Raw genomic sequence first — 24,359 nt, 5'->3', positions numbered from 1 at the left:
GGACAACTTTCTTGAAAATGGACACAGTGGGTGAGACTTTTGAGCAGGGACTCTAGTGAGCTGAATCTCCTAACTTCCTAATCCAGTGGGCAATTTTGGGGTCTTGATCCTTCTGTGGCATTTGACACTGCTGACTGATCCTCCTTAAAAATCTTTCTCTTTTGGTTTCCATGAAACACAGTGTTTCTTCTTTTAAACCTCCTTCTCCCTCCTCCTCCTTTTCTGCTAATTTCAGTAGCCTCTGGTGAATCTCCTGGGCCCTCTACTCTTCTTATTCCACAGGGTTTTAACTATTATTTGTATGCTGATGGCTCCCAAATCTGCAGCCCAAATTGCTTTACTGCCTCACATTACTTTATTGCCTCACTTTGACTGACTGATAGTCAAGACAACTGGTTACTTAATCAGCAAGTGCCCACCACCCCTTGGATGTCCTCAGTCCCTCAAACTCACCTTTTTCTCCTTGTTTGCTAATAATATCCAGTGTTCACTTGGGAATTGTCCCTCCCCCATTCCCCATCCATGTAGGCCAGAGAGAGTCCCCCTCTCATGAGACCTAATTTTACCCCTTCAACTGAAAAAAAGAAAAAAACCAACCAGCACAGCCTAAAAGTTGAGAGTTATGTTATAGTCAGGGAACTTACTGAGGACTATAGCCCAGGAAATAGCTCCAAGGAATTGTTCCAAAGAGATAAAGGAGGAGCTAGGATATATAGGAGTTTTTGCTGAAAAAAAGAAACAAACATGCAGTCGAATATCAAAAGATTACTGCTAATCACAAAACCTCCTGAACGTCTCCAGTTAAGTATTTAGTGCTTTTCTATGGGAAGTTGCAAGAGTCTGGGCTCATTGAAATTAGTCCTTTGAGAATGCACCTTAACTATCTAAGGCCAGTATCCCATTTTTCCCTCCATCCTGAATCCCCTCAGGGCATACAGTCAGGGTGGCTGCAGTGGCTGATGGCTTGATGGAGGGCAACAGTTGTTGTTTACTGAAATGACAGGCAACATTTTTTCTGTCCATAACCCCCTCAGATCCATCCTCCACACTGTTGACTGAGTGGTCCTCCCCTAAACTGTATCTCATTATGGTGGTTTTAAAGCCAGGGCCCAAATTCTTTGATGTTACTCCACTGAGAGATGGGGTGTCCTCCATTTGACTCTAAGCAGGTTTATGACTGCTTCGACCAATGGAGCCCACAGAACGGATGCTGTGTGACTTCCGAGGTTAGGGCAGAAAGTCTATGCAGCTTCCACTGGTCCTGGGAGGCTCATTGTCCGGAGGCCCCCTCTGGGAAGTTTCCTCTCAGAACCCTGCCACCACATTGTGAAAACTTCAAGGCCATGTGTAGGTACTCTCCTAACAGTCCCACCTGAGCCAGCCATTAAGTTATCCCCGTCAAGATCAAGGTACCAGAGGTGAGAATTGTTTTGGAAGTGGATCCTCTAGCCATAGCTGTTCCAGCCAGTACCACTGGTGTCTCCTCAGGTGAGCTTCCAGACATAATGGAGCAAAGTAGACCTATGGGAGCTGTGCTCTGCCCAATTTCCTGCCTCACAGACTGGGATTGTAACAAAATAATTGTGCTGAGCCACTTAATTTGGGGGCGGTTTGTTACACAGTAATAGTGACTGGAGCATTCCTGCCATGCCACATACCTGCTTAAAATGTTGCCGCGATTCCACACAATCCAACTTCCTTTGCCTTTCATTACTGGGTTCCTGCCCACCCCACCAGAGTCATCTCTAATCCCTGCCCATACCAGCCCTAGTCCCACCCATACTTCAAGACCTAGAAGACTCCTACTTTTCTGGGCTTCCATGCCTTTGTAATGCTGGGGCTCTACCTAGATGTTTTTCTGACATCCACACATTAAGCGAATCATCTAGAAAATTGGGGGATGTAAACCCACTTCCTTCCTTGAGATCCTTTTAGTGGCCCTTAAACTACTCAGGTGTTCTGTGAAAGAGTATTAAAAGCATATGGGTTATTTTCAAGGTCTTTGAATAAAATAACAGGTACACATACTGGTTCTGAAGCCAGATTCCCTGCATTCAAATTCCAGATCTATCACTTACTAACAGATGTCTTCGTGGAACTTACTTAACCTCTCTGTGCTCCAATTTGTTTTCTCCATTGGTAAAATGAGATAATACATCCTGACTTCATAGAGTACAGTAAGGATTAAATGAGTTAAAATATGTAAAGTGCTTTGTGCCATGCAGAGTGCTTGGATAAATAAGTGTTTGTTTAAAATAAATCCCCTACAAGTAGTTAACTCGAGTCATTGCTCAAGCCTTCTTCACTATCACCTTCTATGGGAGACCTCCCGATGTCCCCTCTTGGCTGGTTTTACAGATGGGTCCATGTTTTCTCAGCACCTTCAGCTCACCGCAGCTACAGCATTTGTCACTGTCTGCAGTTATGTCATTGTAGTTGTTAGTATCTGTCAATTCATCTATTAGACCCTTGAAGTCAGGTGCTGGGTTTTATTCCTCTTTCTCTCCCCAGAATCCAAGCCATATTAGGCCTTCAATAAATGCATATTAAATTGAGTCTTGCTTTGATTTTACAATCACAGCAACTCAAGGTCATTAAGAGGCTAAATAAGTTCTTCTAAGTCATGCAGACTAAAACCTTCAGTCCTGTTCACTTCTGACTGCCAAGCCCAGGCTAGTTACTGTGTGTGTTCACCAGTCTCACCACTAACCCCTGCTGACCATCTACTTTTAAAATCACTTTATTCAAATATGCAAAAAATAATGCAATGTCTTTTGGTATCCTTTTCGGAGTCCCTGGGCCATTTCAGGATTATTCAATCACTATTATTCCCGGAGAAAGAGGGTTCATGGGAAGAAGTGGATTTGAATCCTTCCAATTATTCGGACGATTTGCTGACTATCCGGATAATTCCGATGCCTTGAATCCCTCCCTAACCTAAGAGGCGGTTGCTTTCAGCCGTTTACTTTTTCCAGGTGTGGAGATGAGGGCGTCGTTATTCAGAAAATCTAATTAAATATGGGGCCTCCTCCTGCCGGCTTGGACCTGCTGGCCAAATCCTTCGCTTCTACCAACTGCTGCATTATCAACACCAGACGGCGCTGTGACTTCGCTGGCTTTTAAACCACAACTTCCAGCTCACAAAAGCTCCAGGTTTCCCCCAGAACTGTTGAGGAGATGGTTCCCAACATCCCCCCTTCCGAGCAACAGGCTCATGTCCTTCAGCGTTTCGCGTCAGCGTCTGTGTGCTTATGTGTGTGTAAGGGAGGATCCCATTTTAACTAGTCTCATGGAGACCTGTTTGAGAAGCTGTCTCCCGCTGTCAGCTCTATTATCAATCCTAAAATCGCCCCCCTTCCGTGACTTAAAACAAATTCATCTAAATTAGAATGAATTTAAGGCATACTAGGCACCAGGCGCGGCTCGTTTCTTACCTCCATCTCCCTAGCGTTACATGCATCCTCCAGATTAAAGGACTTAACCTCGAAGCCTTTCCCGACCGAGCCTGGTGAGTGCACACACCCAATCTGCGGTGTCCTTGGCCGATGCTCCAGCCCCATTCACCTGTCTAGGGAGGGAAAGGTGTGTCCATTCCTCCCAGTATCTGGACAACCAGCTCCCTCTACGTTCCTCTTCTACTTTCTCCCTTCCGCCCTGATTTGTAAGCGGTATTTGGGGGGGGGGGGGAGGGCGGGGAAGGGGCCCGGCGGGGAGGGGCGCCGGAGCTCTGTCACCGAGTGTCACGCCGCCCTCCCCGCCCCTCTGCCGGGGGTGTGGGAGCGCAGCGGAGCGCGCGGCAGAGAGCCGGGCGCGTGGGGACGCGGGAGTGCGGGGTTCTGGGCGAGCCGCGCGGCGCACGGAGCACGCCGGTCGCCTGAGCTCCGCGCGGAGCCCGGAGCGCCAAGGCGGGAGCCGGCCGCCACCCGCCGCCTGTGTGCTGGGCGGCATCCCGGGCCGCGGTAGCCCGGCTCCAGGGGAGCGCGCCCCGCCATGGAGCCTTCGCACAAAGACGCCGAGACGGCGGCGGCGGCGGCGGCGGTGGCGGCGGCGGACCGGGGGGCGTCCTCGTCCAGTGGGGTGGTGGTGCAGGTCCGCGAGAAGAAGGGCCCCCTGCGCGCCGCCATCCCCTACATGCCCTTCCCCGTGGCCGTCATCTGCCTCTTCCTCAACACTTTCGTGCCAGGACTGGGTAAGACGCCGCGGCTCCGAGCCCTGCTCCCCGGGCCCCAGCGCGGGAGGACGGCAGGGGAGGGTCAGGGAGGGACCCTCGGGCGGCGCCCACGGGAGGCAAGTGCCTCGCCCGTGCTCCCAGCGCCCTCTGGCAGGTGGCAGAAGCGCGAGGAATGGGCGCCTGGAGGGAGACGCGGCGCGGGGCTCCCTGACCCGCCTTTCACCTCTCAGACCCGGGAGTCAGGTGATCTGGCCCTGAAGAGCCGGAAACTTTGCCAGGAATGTAGGACCCCGCCGGTGGCGACCTGGACTGCTCTCTCGGGCCCTGCTGGGCTCCCCTCCATGCGCCCCAAATCCTGCCTCTTGCCTTCGCCGTGCGCGCCCTCCCACGAGCTCCTTTCTTCGAGGGGCGCGGGGCTGGAGCAGGAGGAGCGCTGGGCTGCGGGTGGGGGCGACTAAGCTTCCGGGCATTCGAGAAGCCGGCCGAGCTGGGAAAAAAGGGGGAAGAACCAGGTTAGGAGACACCCCGCAGCATCGCCTGCGCTCGCGCTCGGTGCGAGGCGTGTGGGGGCGAGAACTCTTTAGCCATAGTCTCCTTCACCTTCTTCCAGAATGCCCGCGATTCCGCCAGCACCCCTGCCAGGAGCCAAGGGGAAGTGGGATAATTTTATTAGTTTGGATGCCTGTGGGTTTGAACCGTACATGGCCAGTGGTGACCCCATAACTCCCTCCCATCACTTCCATTCCTGACAAAGTGGAGAGCGCACGGATATAATTCTGTGTTGGACTCTGGCTGCCTGGAGGGTCCCTAATGGCGCCAGTATCCCCCCAATGGCGCCAGTATCCCCCCTAATGGCGCCAATATCCCAAATTTTAATCAGAGGCCTATCATAGAGGGGTTCCCAACAGTGCATAAAGGGCGGGAATGAGAAGTTTTCTTGACCCTCCCTCTCCTAACTCCCCCAAATCTCTGTACGCTCTCCCCTCACTCTCAGCTTGCCAGCTTGGCACCCGCTGTTCTTGAGTGCTAAAAGCACCCCGCAATTCTGTGTGGGGCTGGAGAGGCAAGCACCTCTGCCTTCTCCAGGAGAAAGCCTGCCGCCGTGCGCTGTGCGCGAGCCAGTTGCCAGCGTAGGGCTCCAAGTTTCCAAGAACAGAGGTCAGCTAGAAGTGGTTTTCTGTTTTACTTTGGCCTTTCTCACGGCCCTGCTCTTAGCTAGCTTTGCAGGGTCCTCTCTGGCGCTGATGGCGAAAGGCACACCCATCCACGCAGGTCGTGTTCACTTTTCTCTTCGTGCTCATCTTTCTGCCCCACCCCCCGAGGGTGGGGGTTGGGTGGAGCTGTAGCCAGAGCAGCATGTCTGTCTGAGCAAGAAGGTGATCTTTATTTAGGCTTTCCCCTTGTTGGTGCCTCCAGCAGCCTGCTTCCCTGGTTGGTGTCATCAGGCCTGCCCTCTCTGCACATTTAAACACTGCGAGGAGGCAAGCCGACCTTAATTTAGTTGTGTCAGAAATTCCCACCTGCTGGAGTGAAAACACACTCCCTGCCCATCTCTCTGGGGATATGAAGATTATGAGCAGGGATGTGTCTTGATTCCATTTTTTTTTTTAAGTGGTGAAGCTAATGCCATCTTATGGTCTTTGAGGAAAGAAACACATTGGTGCCAGGTGGGAGGGGCTTCACCAAGTCCCTGTCCAGTCAGGCAACCCCCCTGTGCACCTCCACGTGCCTTCGAGGGTCCACCTCAGGAAGCCTCTTTTCCACCCTTAGCCCTGCTGCCACTCCCTCTGGCCCCCTGCCCTCCTGCCCCTGTGCCCTGGACATCAGTTTTTACCTTTTTACACTTCCCTTTGTTAGATCAGAATCCTATGGGATTTTGGTAAGAAACCTTTCTAAGAAGCCAGAAGAAAATAAAGAGGGAAAAAAGCAAACTACAAAAGTAATAAAACAGGGTGAGGTGAGCCGTGGGTATAAAGACTTTTGAATTTTCAGTGACTGAATCCAGGCATTTTATTGTTTTGTTTTGGTTGTCACTGAACAGTTGATTGGGTGCAAAGGCCCCGCCACTCTCCACACTGAAGGGGGTTCTTGATCCTCGGTGGTGTTTTTTGTGTGTGTCAGCGATACATGTCTCTCCGGGTTGCTGGCAGGATGAAATAAGATTATGTAGAACTTGGGGTCTGGCCAACAGAGAGTGCTCCAGAGACCCTGGGTCCCTCTTGCTCTTTGCCCTTCTGCAAAGCTGAGCACTGGTCCCATCGCTGGTGTGTGTGGGTGCCCTCTGGGACCTTTTTTCTGAGTACCTATTGATCTCTGCTCCTCTCGACCTGCAGTGGAGTCCTGGATGACAAAGCAGCACAGGCAAACTTGCAGACTCCCCACCGTCCTCCCCCCACTCACCCCCAATGGTTTGAATGGCTCAGCTCTTGGAAATTTTTCCCTCAGCCCAGACCTGCTTCTCCAGGTCCTCCTGGCTTATCTGACACTCCTGTGGTAACTGAATATTCATGTCTGGCTCTGTCCTTTAAGGAAATGAAGCTTTTTTTCATCCATTCACTCATTCATTCGACAAACACAGCATCCACCACGTGCCTGGCACTGGGGATGTGAAGATGAATAAATCAGTCAAGATGTCATAGATTTTAGGGGAAAATTGATGCAAACTTTGTTTAAATCTGGTAAGTGCTATGATGGCAGAAGGAACAGCATTTTAGGAGTGATTGATTCTTCCTAGGTTGGGGTGGGGGTTCGGAGAAAGCCTCCCGGAGGGAGTAGTATTAGGTTAGACCTTGCTGAGAGTATCCATCACGGGGCCCCAAGCATAACTATCCTCACTTCCTTCTCACTCTCTGGAAACTGGTCATAGCACTGGTCCTAAGAGCCCTTCTTTTTTTTCCTGGAAACTTCCTTACCTGCAAATCCTCTCCTCATTTGCAAACTGGATGAGAGCATTGGGCTGAATGAAAGCACGTTTTTTCTCTGATATAGTGTCTCAGGTCCATCCAGACGGCAGGACCTGCCATGGAGAAGCCCAGTCCTTACAATTCACTGGTGCCTTCTAGATCCAAGCAACAATGCTGTCAGGATAACATACCATAAGAGGGATGTGTCCTCTCCCAGGAAGTGGATGGGAAGGAGAAATGATTTGTGATCACTCTGACTCCTCGTTGAAACAATACAAAATAACTTTGAAAAACGGATGATGGTAAAGAGAGTTTCCCCCAGTCGTATTCAGGATCATATGGAATACCTACTAGTAAAGACTATAGCTAGTACCTTCACAGTCCAACAGGGAGGGCATTTATAAGTACGTACAATTACTCATGGAATGGAAGTTCACCATTATACCCCAAAATGGCCAGAGAATTTATCTATGGCTTGGGAGCAAACTTATACTTTCCTATTTAAAAACTGTATCTATCTTGATTGACGTGGTGAAATGAAAATATTGGTAACTCAGATAATGGCAGGGAAAGTGAGAGAGAGGAGAGTTTCCATTGACCATTAACTATTCCATCAGATTAGTGTTAGCTATTAATCTACTGTTGAATATTCATAAATATTTCATCTATCCATAATATACTGCCTACTCTTTGACACTCACCTAAGGTCTTGCTTCCCTGGTTAGAGTTCCACAGGCTGACTGGGCTTCTTCTCTCTTTCCTGTTGGCCTGAACCTCTAATTGATGATTCCCTACCTTGTGGCATCTTTTGTATCATTGATTTTTTTATTACTGTTTCAAGAGTTTATTCTTTGTCTGTCTAAATAGATTGTAAGTTCCTTGAGCGCAAGAACCATTTCAAGTTTCTCTTTGATATAGTGTGCTATTTATGAATGCACATTGACCAGAATTATACTCCTGAAATAAGCATCAGAGATCATCTGGTGCAATGACTTTATTTTATATATAAGTGAGGCAGGCCTGAGGATGAAAGGACCAAGGAAATTTACATCCTACTCAACCTTTATAAAGAAGTAATTTAAGGATGTATTTCATCAAAGCAAAAAGTCAGTCTTCATTAGAGTGGGAGGATGGAAGTCTCCAGGAAAGAGGTTTCTGAGGATGGTATAAGAAGGGGACATTCCACAGAGTAGAGAGTATTATTGGTATACTGCAAGAGATTAAAGTTATGATAAAAAAAACAAAACCAGAAAGCAAGCAAGAAAAACAGAAGGCAATTAATAACTGTAGTAAAGACAAAAAGCTATGCAAAATCATTAAGATCCCCAAATGAAGCAACCTACCCAATTATATCAGGAGGTCAGCAGGCCTCAAGAAGAATAATAGAAGATTCCAAACAATAAATGAGAAAGAATTTGAGGATATTAGGATTATGATGTAGAAGGCACATGTTTCTTCTACTGATAATAAAAAAGAGAGATAATAACAACTTCAGGAAAAACAAACAAAAAATTTTTTTCTAAAGGGATAACTCAGATAGAAAGCAAATCACTATGTAGCCTGATTTTGAGCAAGTGGTAGAATGTAAGAAAGGCTCTTTTAAGTGTGCAGGGTCTGCCATTGGAACAGTGGTGCACAATATGGGCTCTTTGCTTCTCTTTGATTCTGCAGTGAAGAATCTTGGCTTAGTCATAATGATATAAGTGCTCCTCAGTATTTTTTGACTTCTAAGACCAACCACAGGCAAAGAACTGAAGATTACTTAATAGCAGTTATAAAGGAGGATGTATGATTTTTTACCTTGGCAATATAAAATAAAATAAGCAGCTTGTAGAAGTTGGCAGGTAGATTGTGATAAATTAAATTATTGTTCCCACTTATCCACTGTCTTCCCTGAAGGATGAGGGCTCATCCCAACTTAATGCCATATAAGGCTTACCATTATTCATATGGAGGGGAGTATTTCCCTCCCTGCCCATTGATTAAATCAGGGTTGGTCATGTGACTTGCTTTGGCCAACTGAATAAGTGGAGGTGACATATGTCACACAGAGATTTTAAGAGGTATTGAGAGGTTCTGCCATTGCTCTTTTCCCTCTCTCATGAGAATGGCAGGTCTTGGGTGAGGGCTGCTTTTCAACATGGTTCCCAGAATAAAGAGGACTTCAGAAGCAGGACATGACATGTCATGTGAGTGGCTGTGATTTTTCTGTTGTGTGAGTGTTGTTATTGTCCCAACACAACCTACCAAAGCTGACTTAACTTAGGGTAGGCGTGTGAACACCCTCCTCAGCTAAAGTAGGTGATCAAGACATGCTGTCTATAGTTGGTAGACCCAGAAAAAAGGGCTACCAAGGAAATCAACAGATGAACTGAAATAGTGATGTATTGGGAAAATGGGATAATGTTGGAACAAGAGTAGAAGGGAGATGAAGGTGGTCTAAGTAAGCTAACTCTTATGTATCATAGCAGAAAATCAATAAATGATGCCTGAAGTTGATAAAACATGAAAAAGCAATATAAGCATTCTCTGGAGATTAGGAAAACACCAGAAGAATTTCTACACCTTCTGGCATCGTCAATTTTCCTTTGTCTAATGGCTCATTCTTAGCACATATACATACTGAAATTGTCTCCCATCTCTTTGAAATAGCATCTCTCGATCCTATACCCACTTCTGCCTATTGCCTGTATCTCTATTCTCCTCTGAAAGAGTTGGCTAGACTTGTCATCAGTCCCTCTTCTCTCTTTCTCTTGAACCCACTCTATGCATGTTTTTGCCTCCATCACTCACCAAAACCGCACTTATCAGGATCACCAGTCTCCTCCAGGTGGCTGAATTCTGTGCTCAATTCTATGTCTTCATCTTCCCAGACCTCTCAGGAGCACTGGATACAATTGCTCACTCCCTCCTCAAAACACAGCCTTTACTTGGCTTCTGGAACACCACCGTCTCCTAGTTTTCTTTATATCTTATGAATCTTTCTCTGTTTCCTTTGCTCATCAACTTCTAAACTTGAGAGTTCCCCAGGGCACTTAATCATCTTAATCTTGATCTTCTCTTTGATCTCCATCTCTTTTCCGCCTACATTCATCCCCCTGATGTTCGTGCTCATGGCTCTAAATTGCATCCTTGTGATAGTGACTCCCAGATCCAAATCTCTAGCTCAAACTTTCCCCTGACTTCCAGAGCCTTATATCCAACTGACTTCTCAACATCTGCCTTTGGAAACCAAAAGCCATTGTAGATTTAACTTATCCAAAACCAAACTTTTGATTTTCTTCCCCAAACTTATTTCTCCCTTGTATTTCCCCATCTCAGCAAATGGCATCCTTCCAGTAGCTCAGACAGAAACTGGGATTCATCCTCAACTCCTCTCTTTCTCACACCCCACGCCCAATCTGTCAGAAAATACTTGGCTCTGCTTTCAAAGTCTAGTTGGTATCTGATCACTTCTGACCACTTTGTGTCTACCTCACTGGTCCAAGCCCTCACCTTCTCCAGAGCACAGTGGCCTCTTAATGGGATGCTTGCCTTTACTGACAGTCTGTCCTCAACAAGGCAATAGGAGTGATCCCTTTAAAGCATGAGTGAGTCAGATCATGTCCCTTTTGAGCTGGAAACCCTCCAGTGGCTCTCATATCACTCAAGTAAAAGCTCAAGTCCTTATTATGACCTACCAGGCCCTAAGCCAGAACTTTTCAAAAGAAATACAACATGAACCACAAATATAATCTAAAATGTTCTAGTGCCTATATTATAAAGAAGTAAAAAGGAACAAGTGAAATTAACTTTATTAGTGTATTGTACTTAACCCAGCATATCTAAAATATTGCCATTCAGTGCTTATCAATATAAAAATTACTAATGAGATTTTTATATTCCTTTTGGTATGTACTAAGTTTTCAAAATCTGTTGTGAATTTTATACTTACAGTACATCTCAGTTTGGACCAGCTCCATTCAAGTGACCACTAGCCACAGTGGCTGCCTTATTGGACAGCACAGCACCCGCCATAGCATCTCCACCCCTGACAGCTGTCTTTCTAATTTCCTCTTCTACTCTACCTCTTGCTCACTCTGCTCCAGCCCTACTGGCCTCTTTGCTGTTTCTGGAATATGTCAGAGGCACCTTCTCACCTCAAGGCTTTTGCAGTTGCTCTTCCTTCTGCCTGAGTACTTATCCTACAGCTGTCTATGGGACTGGCTCCTTCACATCCTCTGTCTTTCTCAAACATCACCAGCTCAGTGAGGCCTTTTGTATTAGTTTGCTAGGGCTTCCCATAACACATACCATGGACTGGGTGGCTTAAGCAAGAATAATTTATTTTCTCACAGTTCTGGAGGCTGGAAGTCCAGGATCAAGATGTTAGCAGGGTTGATTTCTCCTGAGTCCTCTCTCCTTGGCTTGTAGATGACCACATTTTCCCTGGGTCTTCACGTAGTCTTCTCTCTCTGTGTCTCTGTCCAAATCTCTTCTTCTTTTAAGGACACCAGTCATATTGGATTAGGGCGCATCCTAAAGACCTCATTTTAAGTTATTTAGCCTCTTTAAAGACCTTATCTCCAAATATAACCACATAATGAGGCAGGGGGAGTTAAGACTTCAACACATGAGTTTTGAGGGGACACAGTTCAGTGCGTAACACCTTCCAGATGGTCTCCCCCTTCTCCTTAGACTTCATATCTTATCCTACTTCATTTTCCTTAAGGGCACCCTCACTATCAAATATACTGTATCTTTTACTTATTTTTCCTGCTTTCTGTCTCCCTGCATTTGAATGTATCTTCCATGAGGGCAGGGTGTTATTTTGTTTTTTTTATTTTTTGTTTTTTGATCTGTTTTGTTCATTGCAGTATCCCTGCACCCTAGAACAGTGCCTGGTTCATAATAGATACTCAATAAATGTAAGTTGAATAAATGAATATGCTTAAACCAGAAATAGAAGTGATCGACTTTGGGAAGCTGGACTCAGAGCAGGGACAACTAGGATAAGGGACTGTAGCCTTTCATTAAAAACTTTTCTCCTCTATTTGATTTTTTAAAAACTGTGCATTTGTATTATTTGCTGTTGCTTTTTTTTTTCTTCCTAAGGATAAGAATCAATGTTACAGAAGGAAAAGGGACTTTTATACACTCTTGACAGGAATGTAAATTGGGGCATCTTTTCTGGAAAACAGTTTAGCACTTATATATCAAGAGTCTTAAAATGTTCACATCCATTAATTCAGTAATTTCATTTGTAGGAAATCTTCTTAAGGAAGCAATTAAAAACACGGACAAATTTTTATGCATAAAGATGTGCCATGAAGCTTTATACTATTTATAATTTCTAATATTTATATATGTAAATTTATTATAAATTTATAAATGTATTGAAAGTTATAAACAAGCCCAAATAACAACAATATAAAAATAGTTAAATAAAAGCTATTTATGGTAGAATATTATACGCTGATTCAAATGATGTTTACACAGAGTTTCTGATGCTGTGGAAAGTTTAGGATGTAAAGGAAGGAAGTATGTTGAAAACTGGGCTGTCAGTGTAATCTCAAATATTTTTGTTTGCTTGATTTTATTTACTTGATTCTAAGGCACCTCCTTTCCCCACTTTTTGGGTATTTCTGAATTTCAGGTGTGTATTACTATTGATATTGAAATACATAATTTTTTTCTTTCTTTCATTTTTTCTTAAAAAGTTATTGCTAAATTAATGATGTATTTTTATTTTCAATGGCATCTTAAAATCAAGAAAATATAAGGTAGCTGATAGATAAAGACAGGAAGAAAATACATTAACATGGTAACAGGTGGTGGGAGTGTGGGTGATTATTTTCTTTATGCTTTTCTATATTTTCTAAAATGAGCATAAAATGTATTACTTTTATAATTAGAAAACTTAAGTAAGCATTGTTTTGAAAAACAGCCTCACAGGGTTATGGCGCTCTAATGCAAACTCAGCATTGTTTTGACAATGGTGAAATGCTAAATGTCTGGGACGACCATGTCTGCTTTCCACTCTATTTACCCTCCCTGTCTATGTATCCATTGCAGGATCATTTACAAGCCAATGTCGCTTTGAGGGGTGACTGGGTCAGGTTCAATGACATAAAGAGCATCCCCATTTCTTCTGAGATGTGGCAAGGAACGATGCTGCTGTGGGGAGTGAATGTAGTCAGTCAGCAAATGAGACAGAGGAAGTTTGGGTTTCAGTCCAGCGTAGACTGAGGAGCCTGCTGAGCAGAGGACAGAGCTGACTCTGAGTGCCTTCTATGGCACACCACTCCCCAGCAGCTCTTTGTGCTCCCGCTGTGGTCCAAGTCTGTACCCAAACTGAGATGCACAGTCAAAGGAGACGCGTTCCCTGGGCTCCAGGAGCTGATGGTCTACTAGGAGGATAGAATGTAATACAGCAGATAGCGGATGTGTGCTTTCATGGAGGGGAGGGAGGGATGGCTGCTGGCCAGTCTAATCCAGGCCCCAGGGGTGAGGGAGTGCTTTCCGGCAAAGTTGGCCACAGGGGAAATGAGCAGTGGGCTGAACACATGACCTGGAGGGCACTAGACTAAGTCACATCTCCAGCTGTGCATCAGATTCATGAGGCTCAAGGCGGTGTGGAAAGGGGGTGAACTAGAAGTCAGGAGGCCCCAGAGCTGGTTCTAGTTCTCCAGGAGCTTGCAGCCTCCCACCACTTCACCTCCCTGAGCCTGTTGCTCCATCCCTAAAATGGAAATAGTCCCTGCTCTGCCACCTCACAAGGTCATGACGTTCTGCTAACCATGAAGCACTCCATGGTCAGAAAGGGGGTTATCACTACCAGTTCACATTGGCAAAGTTTCCTTTGTTCCCAAGGTGGTTCCTGGGATTTTCTTCACAGCTGCCCCAAGGGCAGCGGGGGAGCCTTAAGCACTGCAGCCTTTTCCAGCATCTGGTCCCTGGTGGCTCAGAGCCGAGCACACGCCTGGCATGCTGGGGGTGAGGAGGGAGCAGGGTGCTTTCTCTAGGGCTTGGTTCTCCATGTAGGAGAAGCTTTTGCCAGTGTATCCTCCCAGACCCTGGGCCTCTGTGAGACATGGGAAGTCTCTGAGGCCGACTCTACCGTCTGGTAAGAGGCTGTGGGCACATCAGACTGGTGAGTGAATGTGTGTGCTCACACGTGCACACACACACAAATGCCCCTGCAGGTGTGCGTTCAGCATGGGAACTTCCCAGTGAGAACTGGGTGCTGGGGTCAGTGGTCCCAGCTGAGTACAATTTCTCCAAGCCATGTTAATGAAGAATGGCATTTCTAGGGAAAAGTTGAGGCAATGGTGAGGGGACGGTATTTTCTTATTTGAAAGATTAATTATGCTTTTATTTTATTTATTTTTAAATTGAATTAATTTTTATTGAAGTGTAGTTGATTTACAATATTATATTAGTTTCAAGTGCACAACGTAGTGATTCAATATTTTTATAGATTGTACTTCATTTAAAGTTACTACAAAATGAAGGCTGTATTCCCTGTGCTGCACAATAAGTCTATCCTTGTTGCTTATTTGTTTTATACCTAGTAGTTTGATCTCTTAATCCTCTACCCCTATCTTGTCCCTCCCGCTTCCCTCTCCACTAATTTGTTCTGTGAGTCTGATTTGTTATATTCATTTGTTTTCTTTTTTAGATTCTACGTGTAAGTGAGAGCATACAGTATTTGTCTTTCTCTGTCTGACTTACGTCACTAAGCATGATATCCTCTAAGTCCACCTACATTGTTGCAAATGGCAGAATTTCATTCTTTCTTATAGCTGAGTATATGTCTATGTACCACATCTTTATCCATTGGTCTGTTGATGGTTACTTAATGTGTGTTTATTTTATGAAAAGTCTTAAATTCATTGAAGAAGCCATTTTTCTTGAAAGGAATAAAATGACACGAGACCAGGGCTGTCCTGGAACGTGGACTGTGTATGGTCCATCGCCAGGTCTTCTGTAAGCTTTGGTCTTCATTGATGGAGAAGTTTGACCCCAAGGCCAAGAATAATGTGTTTGTGGAGAAGAATCTTTCCTAAAACCTCAACAAAGAAAATGTTTCATCTTTCCCAGGGTCAGGCAGCTTTAGGGTCATCCAACCCCTTCACTCTACAGAGAAGAGGCCTCTTCCTGGACCCAAGGCTCTTACCCACAACCTCACATCACTTACCCAAGTCCGAGGCCCTTCTGGTCACCTCAGTGCCTGGCTTGTAGTGGAGTATTAATTACTATTTGTCCAATTAAATGAGTGCACGGGTGTTATAAAGATCTGGTGAGGGCTCAGGGGACAACACGTGACCTGTCGGTGACCACATCCGATTCCACTGCCTGGACCTTCCTCTGCTCGCTGCCCCGGCCTTTTTTCCCTCATGATAGCTTTATTGAGACATAGCTGCATACCATAGAAAAGTCACTCTTTCAAAGTGTACAGTTCAGAGGTTTTTAGCAAATTCAGAGCCTTTCACTCCTTCCCCAGCCCTGCTTTCCAATCTCACCATTTGGCCACTTTGCTTTCAGAACCCTGGAAACTTAATGTGCCAAGAACACCTTCAGGCAGGTGCTTTTGGGACGAGTGATTGTTTGGGCACCTTTTGGTGGTGGCTGTCTCGGAGTTCTGCCAGTCAGGAACTCACGGCTCAGCAGGCGAGGCCCACCGTGGTGCCACAGATGGGCGAGACGCAGGCCGCCTGGAGGCTTCGGGGACAGACATTGTTTGGGAGATTGTCATATTTTATTTTCTGTTTTGTTTTTAAAAGAAGCATCTCACCAAAGAAGGAAAATGTAATAGCATGGCACCAGTGGCCTAAGTTGAAACATGAGCCATTTCCGAGAAGAAGTGAGCCCCTCCCTCTGGGGACAGAGGGACATTGCCCCCGGCTGTGGGGTCATCCTTAGGCCACGCAGCAGAAGGGAGGGCCAACAGCACCTTCCTGGGCCACAGCTCTCTGTGGCTTTAGTATTATATCACTGTTTTATTTTATTTTTGGGAGGGGAGGTAATTAGGTTTATTTATTTATTTTTAGAGGAGGTACTGGGGATTGAACCCAGGACCTCATGCATGCTAAGCATTCACTCTACCATTTGAGCTATACCCTCCCCGTTACATCACTGTTTTAACAGAAGTTCTATGTTAGCAGATTAAGTCATCTCCGCCTTTGTCTTGGCTCTGACCATTTCATTCTTCTGCTCTGAAATCTTCAGTAGCTCCCTGTTGTCCAGAGACTAAGTTCATATTCCATATTGGACCCACAGGGATTCAGTGAACTTCACCTTTTCTTTCCCTCCGTTTATTTAGTCAAACTGGACAACTTGCTTTTATGGTGCTGCTTGTGTGATTTGGCTCCTCTGTACTCCTGCCTGGAACACCCTCCCCCATCATGTCTAAATCCTGCCCACCTTCAAGGCCCATCTCTGACAGCCCTCCCTCCTAAGCCTTTTTTGCCCATTCCTGGGACTGTCTGGCCACTTAGGACAGTTCTCTTGCTCCCTTCAAATTCTGTTCTTCTGCTGTTGTCTTAATCCTCTTACTCGAATCACCTCCTGGAGGGTAGGGACTATGCTTTGTCATCGTCTGCCTGTGACAGCACATAGCTCAGTCTGGTAGGTATTTGTTGAAGGAGAGATGTGTGTGGATACTGACTTCTGGTTGTGAAGGCGGAGTCAAGAGCACGTCCTTGCTCCCTCAGCCTAGTGAGTGTATCCCTTACCCAAGGGACACAGGCTTTAACGTCACTTCTCAGCCTTCCTGGCTCAGAGGGAAGTCAGGGATCTAATCTTGGGGCTGAGGCAGGATGGGAAGAGTGCTGTGTGTCTCTGGAGTGTACTTGGTGGTCCAGCCACTCAGGGGAGGGACATGGGAAGAGGAGGGGTGTTGGCTGCCCCATTGCTGGGACAGAAGGCTTGCTCTGCAGGGGATTCATTGGGAACAGTCACCGTGTGACTGGGAAGAGCCAGATCACCTTTCATCCTTTCAAGTTGTATAGCTAACAGCTGATAAGTGCAGGCAGGGATGGGGAGGAGGGAGCAGTGGACGTGATCAATCTTAGTAAACCATTTTAATAAAGATTGGTTTGGGCACTAGCCACCAAATTAAATCTACGGGAAATTTTGATGAGAAACAGGATATTCGCATGATCTTAAAATGTCTCTCCACAGAATGCTTATAACTTGCAAGGGGAAAAAATTATATAGTGGAGAAACCAGACAGCATCTTGACTGGGTGAACAAAATCATGTTACCTGGACCTTGAAACCATTATTCTAGGTGAAAGAAGTCAGTCACAAAAGACCATATATTGCATGATTCCATTTACATGCAATGTCTAGAATGGGCGAGTCTGTAGAGACAGAAAGTAGTTGTTGGGGTAGGAGTGGTATCTTTGGGAGGCTGTGGGAAATGATCGTTAATGAGTAGGGGGTTTCTTTTTGGGGTGACAAAAATGTTCTAAAATTGATTGTGGTGATGGTTGCACAACTCTGAATATTCTAAAAGCCACTGAATGATTAAATGGGTGACTATTACAGTATGTGAGTACAACTCATTAAAGCTTGTTAAAAAGTTAGCATCACCAAGGAGAAACAGACAGACATCGCATGCCTCCTGGCGTGATATCCTGAGAGGCAAACAACATCATTTGTGTGGTACTCCAGCTCGGGGCGCATGATCTGAATCTGCTTATGAGAAAATACCAGAAAAGCCCAAATTGAGGGCATTCTACAAAATACCTGCCCGGTATTCTTCAAATGCGTCATTGTTATGAAAAATTAAAGGAGAGGAAAAACTGTGACAACTAAATGCAAAGTATAATCTTGGGGGGATCGGATTCTGTAGTGGAGGGAAAAAGAACACCAATGAGGACATTATTGAGACAGTTGACAAAACTGGAATATGGACTGTATGTTAGATAAAATATTGTATCCATATTAGGGTTCCTAAAGTCAGTAACTGTGCTATGAATACGTGAGAGAATACCTCTGTCTTTGGAAACACACTGAAATATTAAGGGATAAAGAGCCATGATCTATGCAGCCTGCTTACAAATGGTTCAGAGGAAATAAAATAATATGAAGACTGAAAGAGAAAGAAGGACAAAACAAAAGTAGTAAAGTGTTAAAAATTGGTAATCTGGGCAAAGGGTAGACACAAATTTTCTGTCTTATTCTTAAAACTTTTCTGTCAGTTGTAAAGGATTTTAAAATAAAAAGTTAGAAAATATGTGGTTAAAAGCCAAACGTTCTGACCTCATATAGTTCATACTTAGAAACTGCACCTAAATCCAAACCACTATACCCTAAGTAAGTGCTTTCCTATCATTTAAGGTCTGCCAGCTCTAACTAACTCAGGCACCGTCCGGGGCCAGAGGACGAAAGTCATGGTGCAAGATGGCACTGGCTTGCAGACCCCCAGGGGAATTTTCCTGGGGATGTCTACCATTAATACCCTGAGGTGGCATAGAAGTTTACCACAGTCATTTGGGAATGTAAGCAATTCCTCTGCTCCAGCAGCACCACAGGCTTGATTATAAGTGAAATGAGTTTCTCATGCACAGTGCATGCAACTGGCTTGCCTTGCAGTGTCTGGTTGGGATTGACCCAGCTGCATCATTTCCAGCCTTCTTTGGGGGCTGGTCAGGCATGTGACTGCTTCAGCCAGAGCTGGAGCAGGTACCAATGCTGCAGATCTATTTTTGGAGAAATCTTCCTTTTCTTGGTGATTCCTCTTTTTGACATCTCAGTATAGAGTCCAAGAATCATTTGTGGACCTCAAAGAAACCAGCCTCAAGCCAGTGACCACTGACCACACCATGCTGGGAGGGCTTGGGAGAGCCACCCCTTGGCCTCGCCCATTCTGAGGGGTCATGTGGATTGAACATACAAGTGTAATCTTTGCAGGGATCACTGTGTGGCTTAACTTAGGGAGGAAAGAAAGACACGTAACTATCTTAGGACCTGAAACTGGGGTTCTGAGGCTCAAGGCAGAAAGGCAGGCAGTGGCTGATGCACCCAAGCTCACAGGTGGGGTGTGGCCAGGCTTTGGAGGTCTTGGACCTCAGTGCCTGTGCCTGGACTCTGAGCGTGAGACATCCTGAGGAATAGGTTCTCACTCCAGTGCTTGAGAATTGATTTGAGGTGTATTCTCCTCATCACTCTCTCCCCGACCGCTAGTCGGGATAGAATCAAGTGAAATATGGGCTAAAGGAAAGTAGAGAAAAGCCATGGCCTTGGCAAGATACCCCATTGCTTGGGCCCACGCTTGGGTGGGACGGCTGTGGGCTTTATTTTTCCTGCTAGCTCCTCATCTGAGCCCAGTGCACGGAACATGCCACAGGACGTTGTAGATGTTCCTGTGTGGGTTCCCCTGCGGACTCGAGAGCTGGGTCTGCCTTGTGTCAGGATGTAGGTACTTGGAGATCCACCCGAGCACTCCTTAAAGGTAGACCCGGAGAACAATCAGGGACCTACTGTATAGCATGGGGAACTATATTCAATATCTTGTAATAACCTATAATGAAAAAGAATCTGAAAAATAAAATACATGGATATAACTGAATCACTATGCTGTACACCTGAGACTAACACAACATTGTAAATCAACTATACTTCAGTTAAAAAAAAAAGGTAGACCCAAGGAAGGAAGGAGTGAGCAGCAAGCAGTATGTCTCCCCAGTGCTGTTTGCATCCCATCGCTCCATATTCTGCATGGGGTTTCCCCACCTACCACCCCCAGGCATCAGGGGATCAGCACTACCGCCAGTCATGAGGGGAAATGCACGTGATTCTTAACATCAGTCTGAAGACAGTGCACACTGACTAGCGGTAGGGGAAAGGGTGATGGGTAGAATATGCCTTAAAATCAAGCATGTATTTACTGTTTTGGATTATCTACCTGCCGCTCTAACTTTGGGTTTTCTAATCTAGCCTGTGGGTTAGTCTTGTCTCTTTCATGTCACCCCCTAGAGTGTGGTCCAGTGCAGAGTATGGAGCAGGACCCCAGCCCCACTTGCCGACTGATAATGAGCTGGGAAGGAGTGTGGCCCCTGCCAGGCTGAGATCCAGAATCCTGGCTTCTGGTTCCAGGTCTGTCACAACGGCACCCTTGGCCCCACAGTGCCCACTTCCCTGATGGCCCCCACTTTGCACCCATCTGAAGCAGGAGTGATGATTATTCTTGATTCCTTGTTTGCACCGAGAGAGTTAATGAGATAAGATCAAGGTCATTGCACCGTGTCCCTTTAAGTCAGGAAGTGAACAGGGGCTGGCGCCAGCAGCTTGTCCTGCTGAGCCCACCCACGTGGCCTGGCTGATCTCACGCTTTCATGTTCTGAGGGAGTGAGTCTTGCTCTTGCAGAGGCGGGCAGGAGACAAGGCTTTCACCTCCTTCCCCCCTCCTCCATCCATTCTCCACCCGTCCCTGGCCAGGAGCTGACCTGTGTGATGTCACCTGCTCCAGGTGTGTTGGCCAGTGGGAGGCATTCAGACGGGAAGGAGGAAAGGAAGAGAGAGTTTGGATGTTGGCCCCTCCGGCTCCCTTCCCCTTCTTGTGTGTGACCTGTGTGACCGTGGCTTCTGTCCTGCAGCCACCCCTTCCTCCAGGCAACCTCTCCAGACTCAGACAACACCCCCCTTTCTGCACCTTCTGTTGCTAATCATCAGTGTTTCACTCTCTTTGTGGGTTCTTCTGGTCCGGCCCAGGCCTCTGTCAATGGTTGCTACATTAAGACCCTGACCCCCACTGGCACAGAGACCTTTCTTTTTAGCATCCCCAGCTGGGCTGTAGGATCGCAAACCATCAGCCTGGCATCACTCCTCCCCACCCCCACCCCGCTCCCCAGCCCGGTTTTCCTAAAGAAGCTGGTTTCTAACAGTCTTCCTCCTGGAAGCTCTGGAACAGCCAGTACATGGAGCCAGAAAAGCGTGGGCGTCCAGCTTCCAAATGGCTCTCGTGCTCGTGAGATGCCACATTCCCAAGAATGCCTGGGGTGGGGGCGGGGAGGGGAGGGGGGCTTGACATGGTACAGAGCGGGTGCCCCTGGGGTCCCAGAATCTTCTTTCTGTGTTTTCCTGTATGGTTTTTCATCTTCTCGCCTAACGACAGGCATCAGTCCCAGCTCCTCCCTGGGCAGCGCTGGCCCCTGGCGCTTGGCTCAGAGATCTCTGGGCTGCACCTCCCTCCCCAGAGGCAGAAGCCAGGGTTCTGCCCCCTGCCCCTCAGGAGACTCAGGTGCTGGAGCCACTGTCCTCCTTCACCCTGGAGCCCTGTCTTTATTTGCCTGTTGGCCACTCAGCCCACTCTCCCCTTCTCTCCGTGATGTGAGTCCACACACTGTCTACCTTTTAAGAACTAGCTCACCATTCACAGGTGACTGTTTGATATTTGTCCATCTTTGTGATCATTTGGCAGATGCAGCATCGGCCCAGGCTGTTTGTACTTGTAACAGCTATTCCTCCTTATGCTTCCTGCTATAAATGGAAGACACTGAAAGCAAATCACCACCTCAATCCAGTGTGTGTTCTGCTCCGGAGGACCAATCATTTTACTTTCTGACCCCCATTTCCTTCGGCTGCCCCACCCACACCCACCCCCCTTGGAGATTGAGAGCAGCTAAAGGATGAAGTCATCAGGTGCATGGTTTGATTTTTCTTCCTCTACTCTCAAAAAAACCCTGCACTGTTTGAGTTGTTAAAACCTCCGAAGATTCCTTGTTATGAGAAGAGTCATCAAAATACGCCTATTACGTTTTAAGTCTTTACAAAAGACACCAAAAATTAGTGCATCATCTACTTAAAAGGATCCCCTTTGATAGCCATACCAATTTACATTTTTAAAGAGCAAAAAGGTTCTGGTTGGGTACTTCTGAATCTGTTTTTTTTTCTTCTCCCCTCCTGTGTGATTTGTGTTCAGACTTCTGAGAAGCAGGTTTTATAATAGAGATTCAGCCAGGCTAAATCACAGCGGCAGAAGCTTATGCAACTGTTGAAAACCTATGAGTTAAAAATGGAATAGTCTTGCAGAGTGGGGAAGGTAATAATATCAGTGATGTGAAAATAGAAAGTAAGAAATTAGTATTTCGGCAGTTCACGTCTCTTATCCACATTTTTCTGCACCAGAAGATCTTAGTGTCATTTTCCAGAATAAATCCAAGATGCAGCCTCTTATTAGGAAAATCTAACTTGACTTTCACAAATTCAACCCTCTGTCCCCAGTAAATTCAGGGCGAGGAGCCCTTTTTACTGACTTTTGGCCATCATGTTACAAAGCGAATTTTGTCTTTGTTAGAGTCTGTGTGTTCACTAATGCCCATCAAGGAACAGTTTTTAGATTTTTTATAAGTGGGCTTTGTTAATTTGCTATTTTAAAAATACTTTGTGAGACCTTTACGGTTGCCATGGCGATATAATTTCCATAAACATGATTTTTGTGGAGATTTTTGCACATTGAAGGCTGAGGTTGATATGGTTGGGGGAAAGTAGGTGGTGAATTTGGCAGCTACCCATTGCTGCTCCCTCAAATGCTACAAATCTGATTCCAAGAATCCATGTTATAGCAGAGACCTGGATATCTGAACAACGCGATCGACACAAGGGGCTTCTGGGAAGCGGACCTGGTCAGGGGAGCGCGAGGCCAGCCTGCTGGCTGGATGAAGCCAGTTAGGTCGTGGGTCGTGGGAGCCTTCTCTGCTAATCAATGGTCCCATCCAGGTCAGAATGACCTGCAGTCTCTCTAAACCCTGGATTCATTAAACCTTTGAAGACCAGACACCCTGGAGCTGCCCAAGAGTTGGTGAAGAGCCTGAGAGCTCTATTTTTCCTTTTAACCAGATTTGTAAAATTTAAAAATCCCATTTAATACACAGTATTCCTAAAATGCTGAACATCTGCAATGGAAAAGAGTAGGAAACAAAAATGTAACAATACTAACTGTTAAACAAAGAAAGAAGACATTGAATAAGAAAGTTTTGTAGTCCTCTTGAATGCCAGCAGTTAAGGAAAAGCAGATTTAATTAGAAGAAGAGGTAGACAGTCCCAATAGCACCAAACTTTTTATCAATGATGCTAGCTAGATATTTGTTTGGCTCACAAACAGAGGGGCTTCACAGTTCTACTTTATTTTCTAGAAAATGGAATATACAAAGCCATCAAGGGAGAAGCAGAGCAAATAAGACAGAGGGTTTTCTAATAACTAAAAATGTTTCAGAAAAAAGATGACTGGTAAAAGGGGTTAAAAGTGGAACTGTATCAGCATGAGGTAAATTCCACTGAGGGCTCTTTAGTGAGTCGGCCGGGCACTCAGTGCCAGGAGCTGCCTAATTGAGCACCTGGGCACTAGGCAAGGGGTTTGAATCATACAGAATTATGAATCATAAGGAATTATGAATTACTGGAAAGCCATTGTGTTGATTGTTATTATTTATGTAGCGCAGGAAATTCAAACAGGACCATCCAGAGGATGTGTCAGACTCTCTGTCTGGCAGGTGCTGATCTCCGTTTCCTGAAGCCAAACTTGGATGCCCGCGAGAGGTTGTGTGCATACCCGATGTGTGCGCATGTGAGCCTGCACACTGGTGCCCTGCATGTGCACAGGACAAGGGCACGTTCAGAGTCCACGCAAGTTAGAAAGGCACAGACCACCAGCTCCACGATCCACAGTCCCACCCTCACACAATGGGAAAAGGCCAGTGGCCTGTCCAGTCTACAAACACCGGAGACAGTAGCCACCACTGACTTATTATTTGTCAAAGCGTGTTTTTTGAAAAAAGAAGAGTGTAAAGAGGCATGAGGCCTTTTGTGCTTTTAGAGTAGTGGGGCTTGAAGCAAGGCTCATCCTGAGGAGGATGTGGGCTGTGCCCCACAGTGGAGCCATGTGGAAAGCTGGCATCTTTGTTGCTGGGGCTTCCCTGCCTGGGGCATGACACGTGCCTGGCTGGCAACCCTGGGTGGAGTGACTTGTTTACGACCAGGTGACCAGCCTGCAGTGATGGCTTCCAGGGCTGCTCAGAGGGCTTCCCAGGCATTTTTATTTGCCCTAAAATAGCCAGAGGAATTTGGCATGGAGAGCTGCTGGAAAGTGCCTCACTGCCCTGTCCAGAGTGGGAATCAGAACCAGAATGGTGCCTGGAGAGCTGCTCCAGCCTCTTCCCTTCACACATACTTAATTTAGAGGGTTTTTTTTTTTCTTTTAATAATACATCAGTAGCAGGCAGTTTGGCTGGGGCTGGTGGGCGGCTGGGAGAGGGAAGGAGCCTGCCGAGCCAAGAACACAGCAGCCCCAGGACTGCA

General features: G+C 46.2%; 1 protein-coding gene across 1 annotated transcript in view; it reads left to right on the top strand.

The window, feature by feature from the left end:
• The first annotated feature begins 3,722 nt into the window (after nt 1-3,722).
• Nucleotides 3,723-24,359, top strand: part of STUM (stum, mechanosensory transduction mediator homolog) — a 60,699-nt gene continuing 40,062 nt past the window's right edge. Inside the window, exon 1 of the mRNA XM_072948643.1 lies at nt 3,723-4,189. Within this exon, the coding sequence (XP_072804744.1) occupies nt 3,991-4,189 (199 nt within the window). The 5' untranslated portion in view covers nt 3,723-3,990. The remainder of the gene's footprint in view (nt 4,190-24,359) is intronic.

This window comes from Vicugna pacos, chromosome 23 (genome assembly GCF_048564905.1).
Source record: "Vicugna pacos chromosome 23, VicPac4, whole genome shotgun sequence".
NCBI classification, from domain to species: domain Eukaryota; kingdom Metazoa; phylum Chordata; class Mammalia; order Artiodactyla; family Camelidae; genus Vicugna; species Vicugna pacos.
The sequence above is the reverse complement of the archived record's forward strand: the minus strand, read 5'-3'. Positions and strand labels throughout refer to the sequence as shown.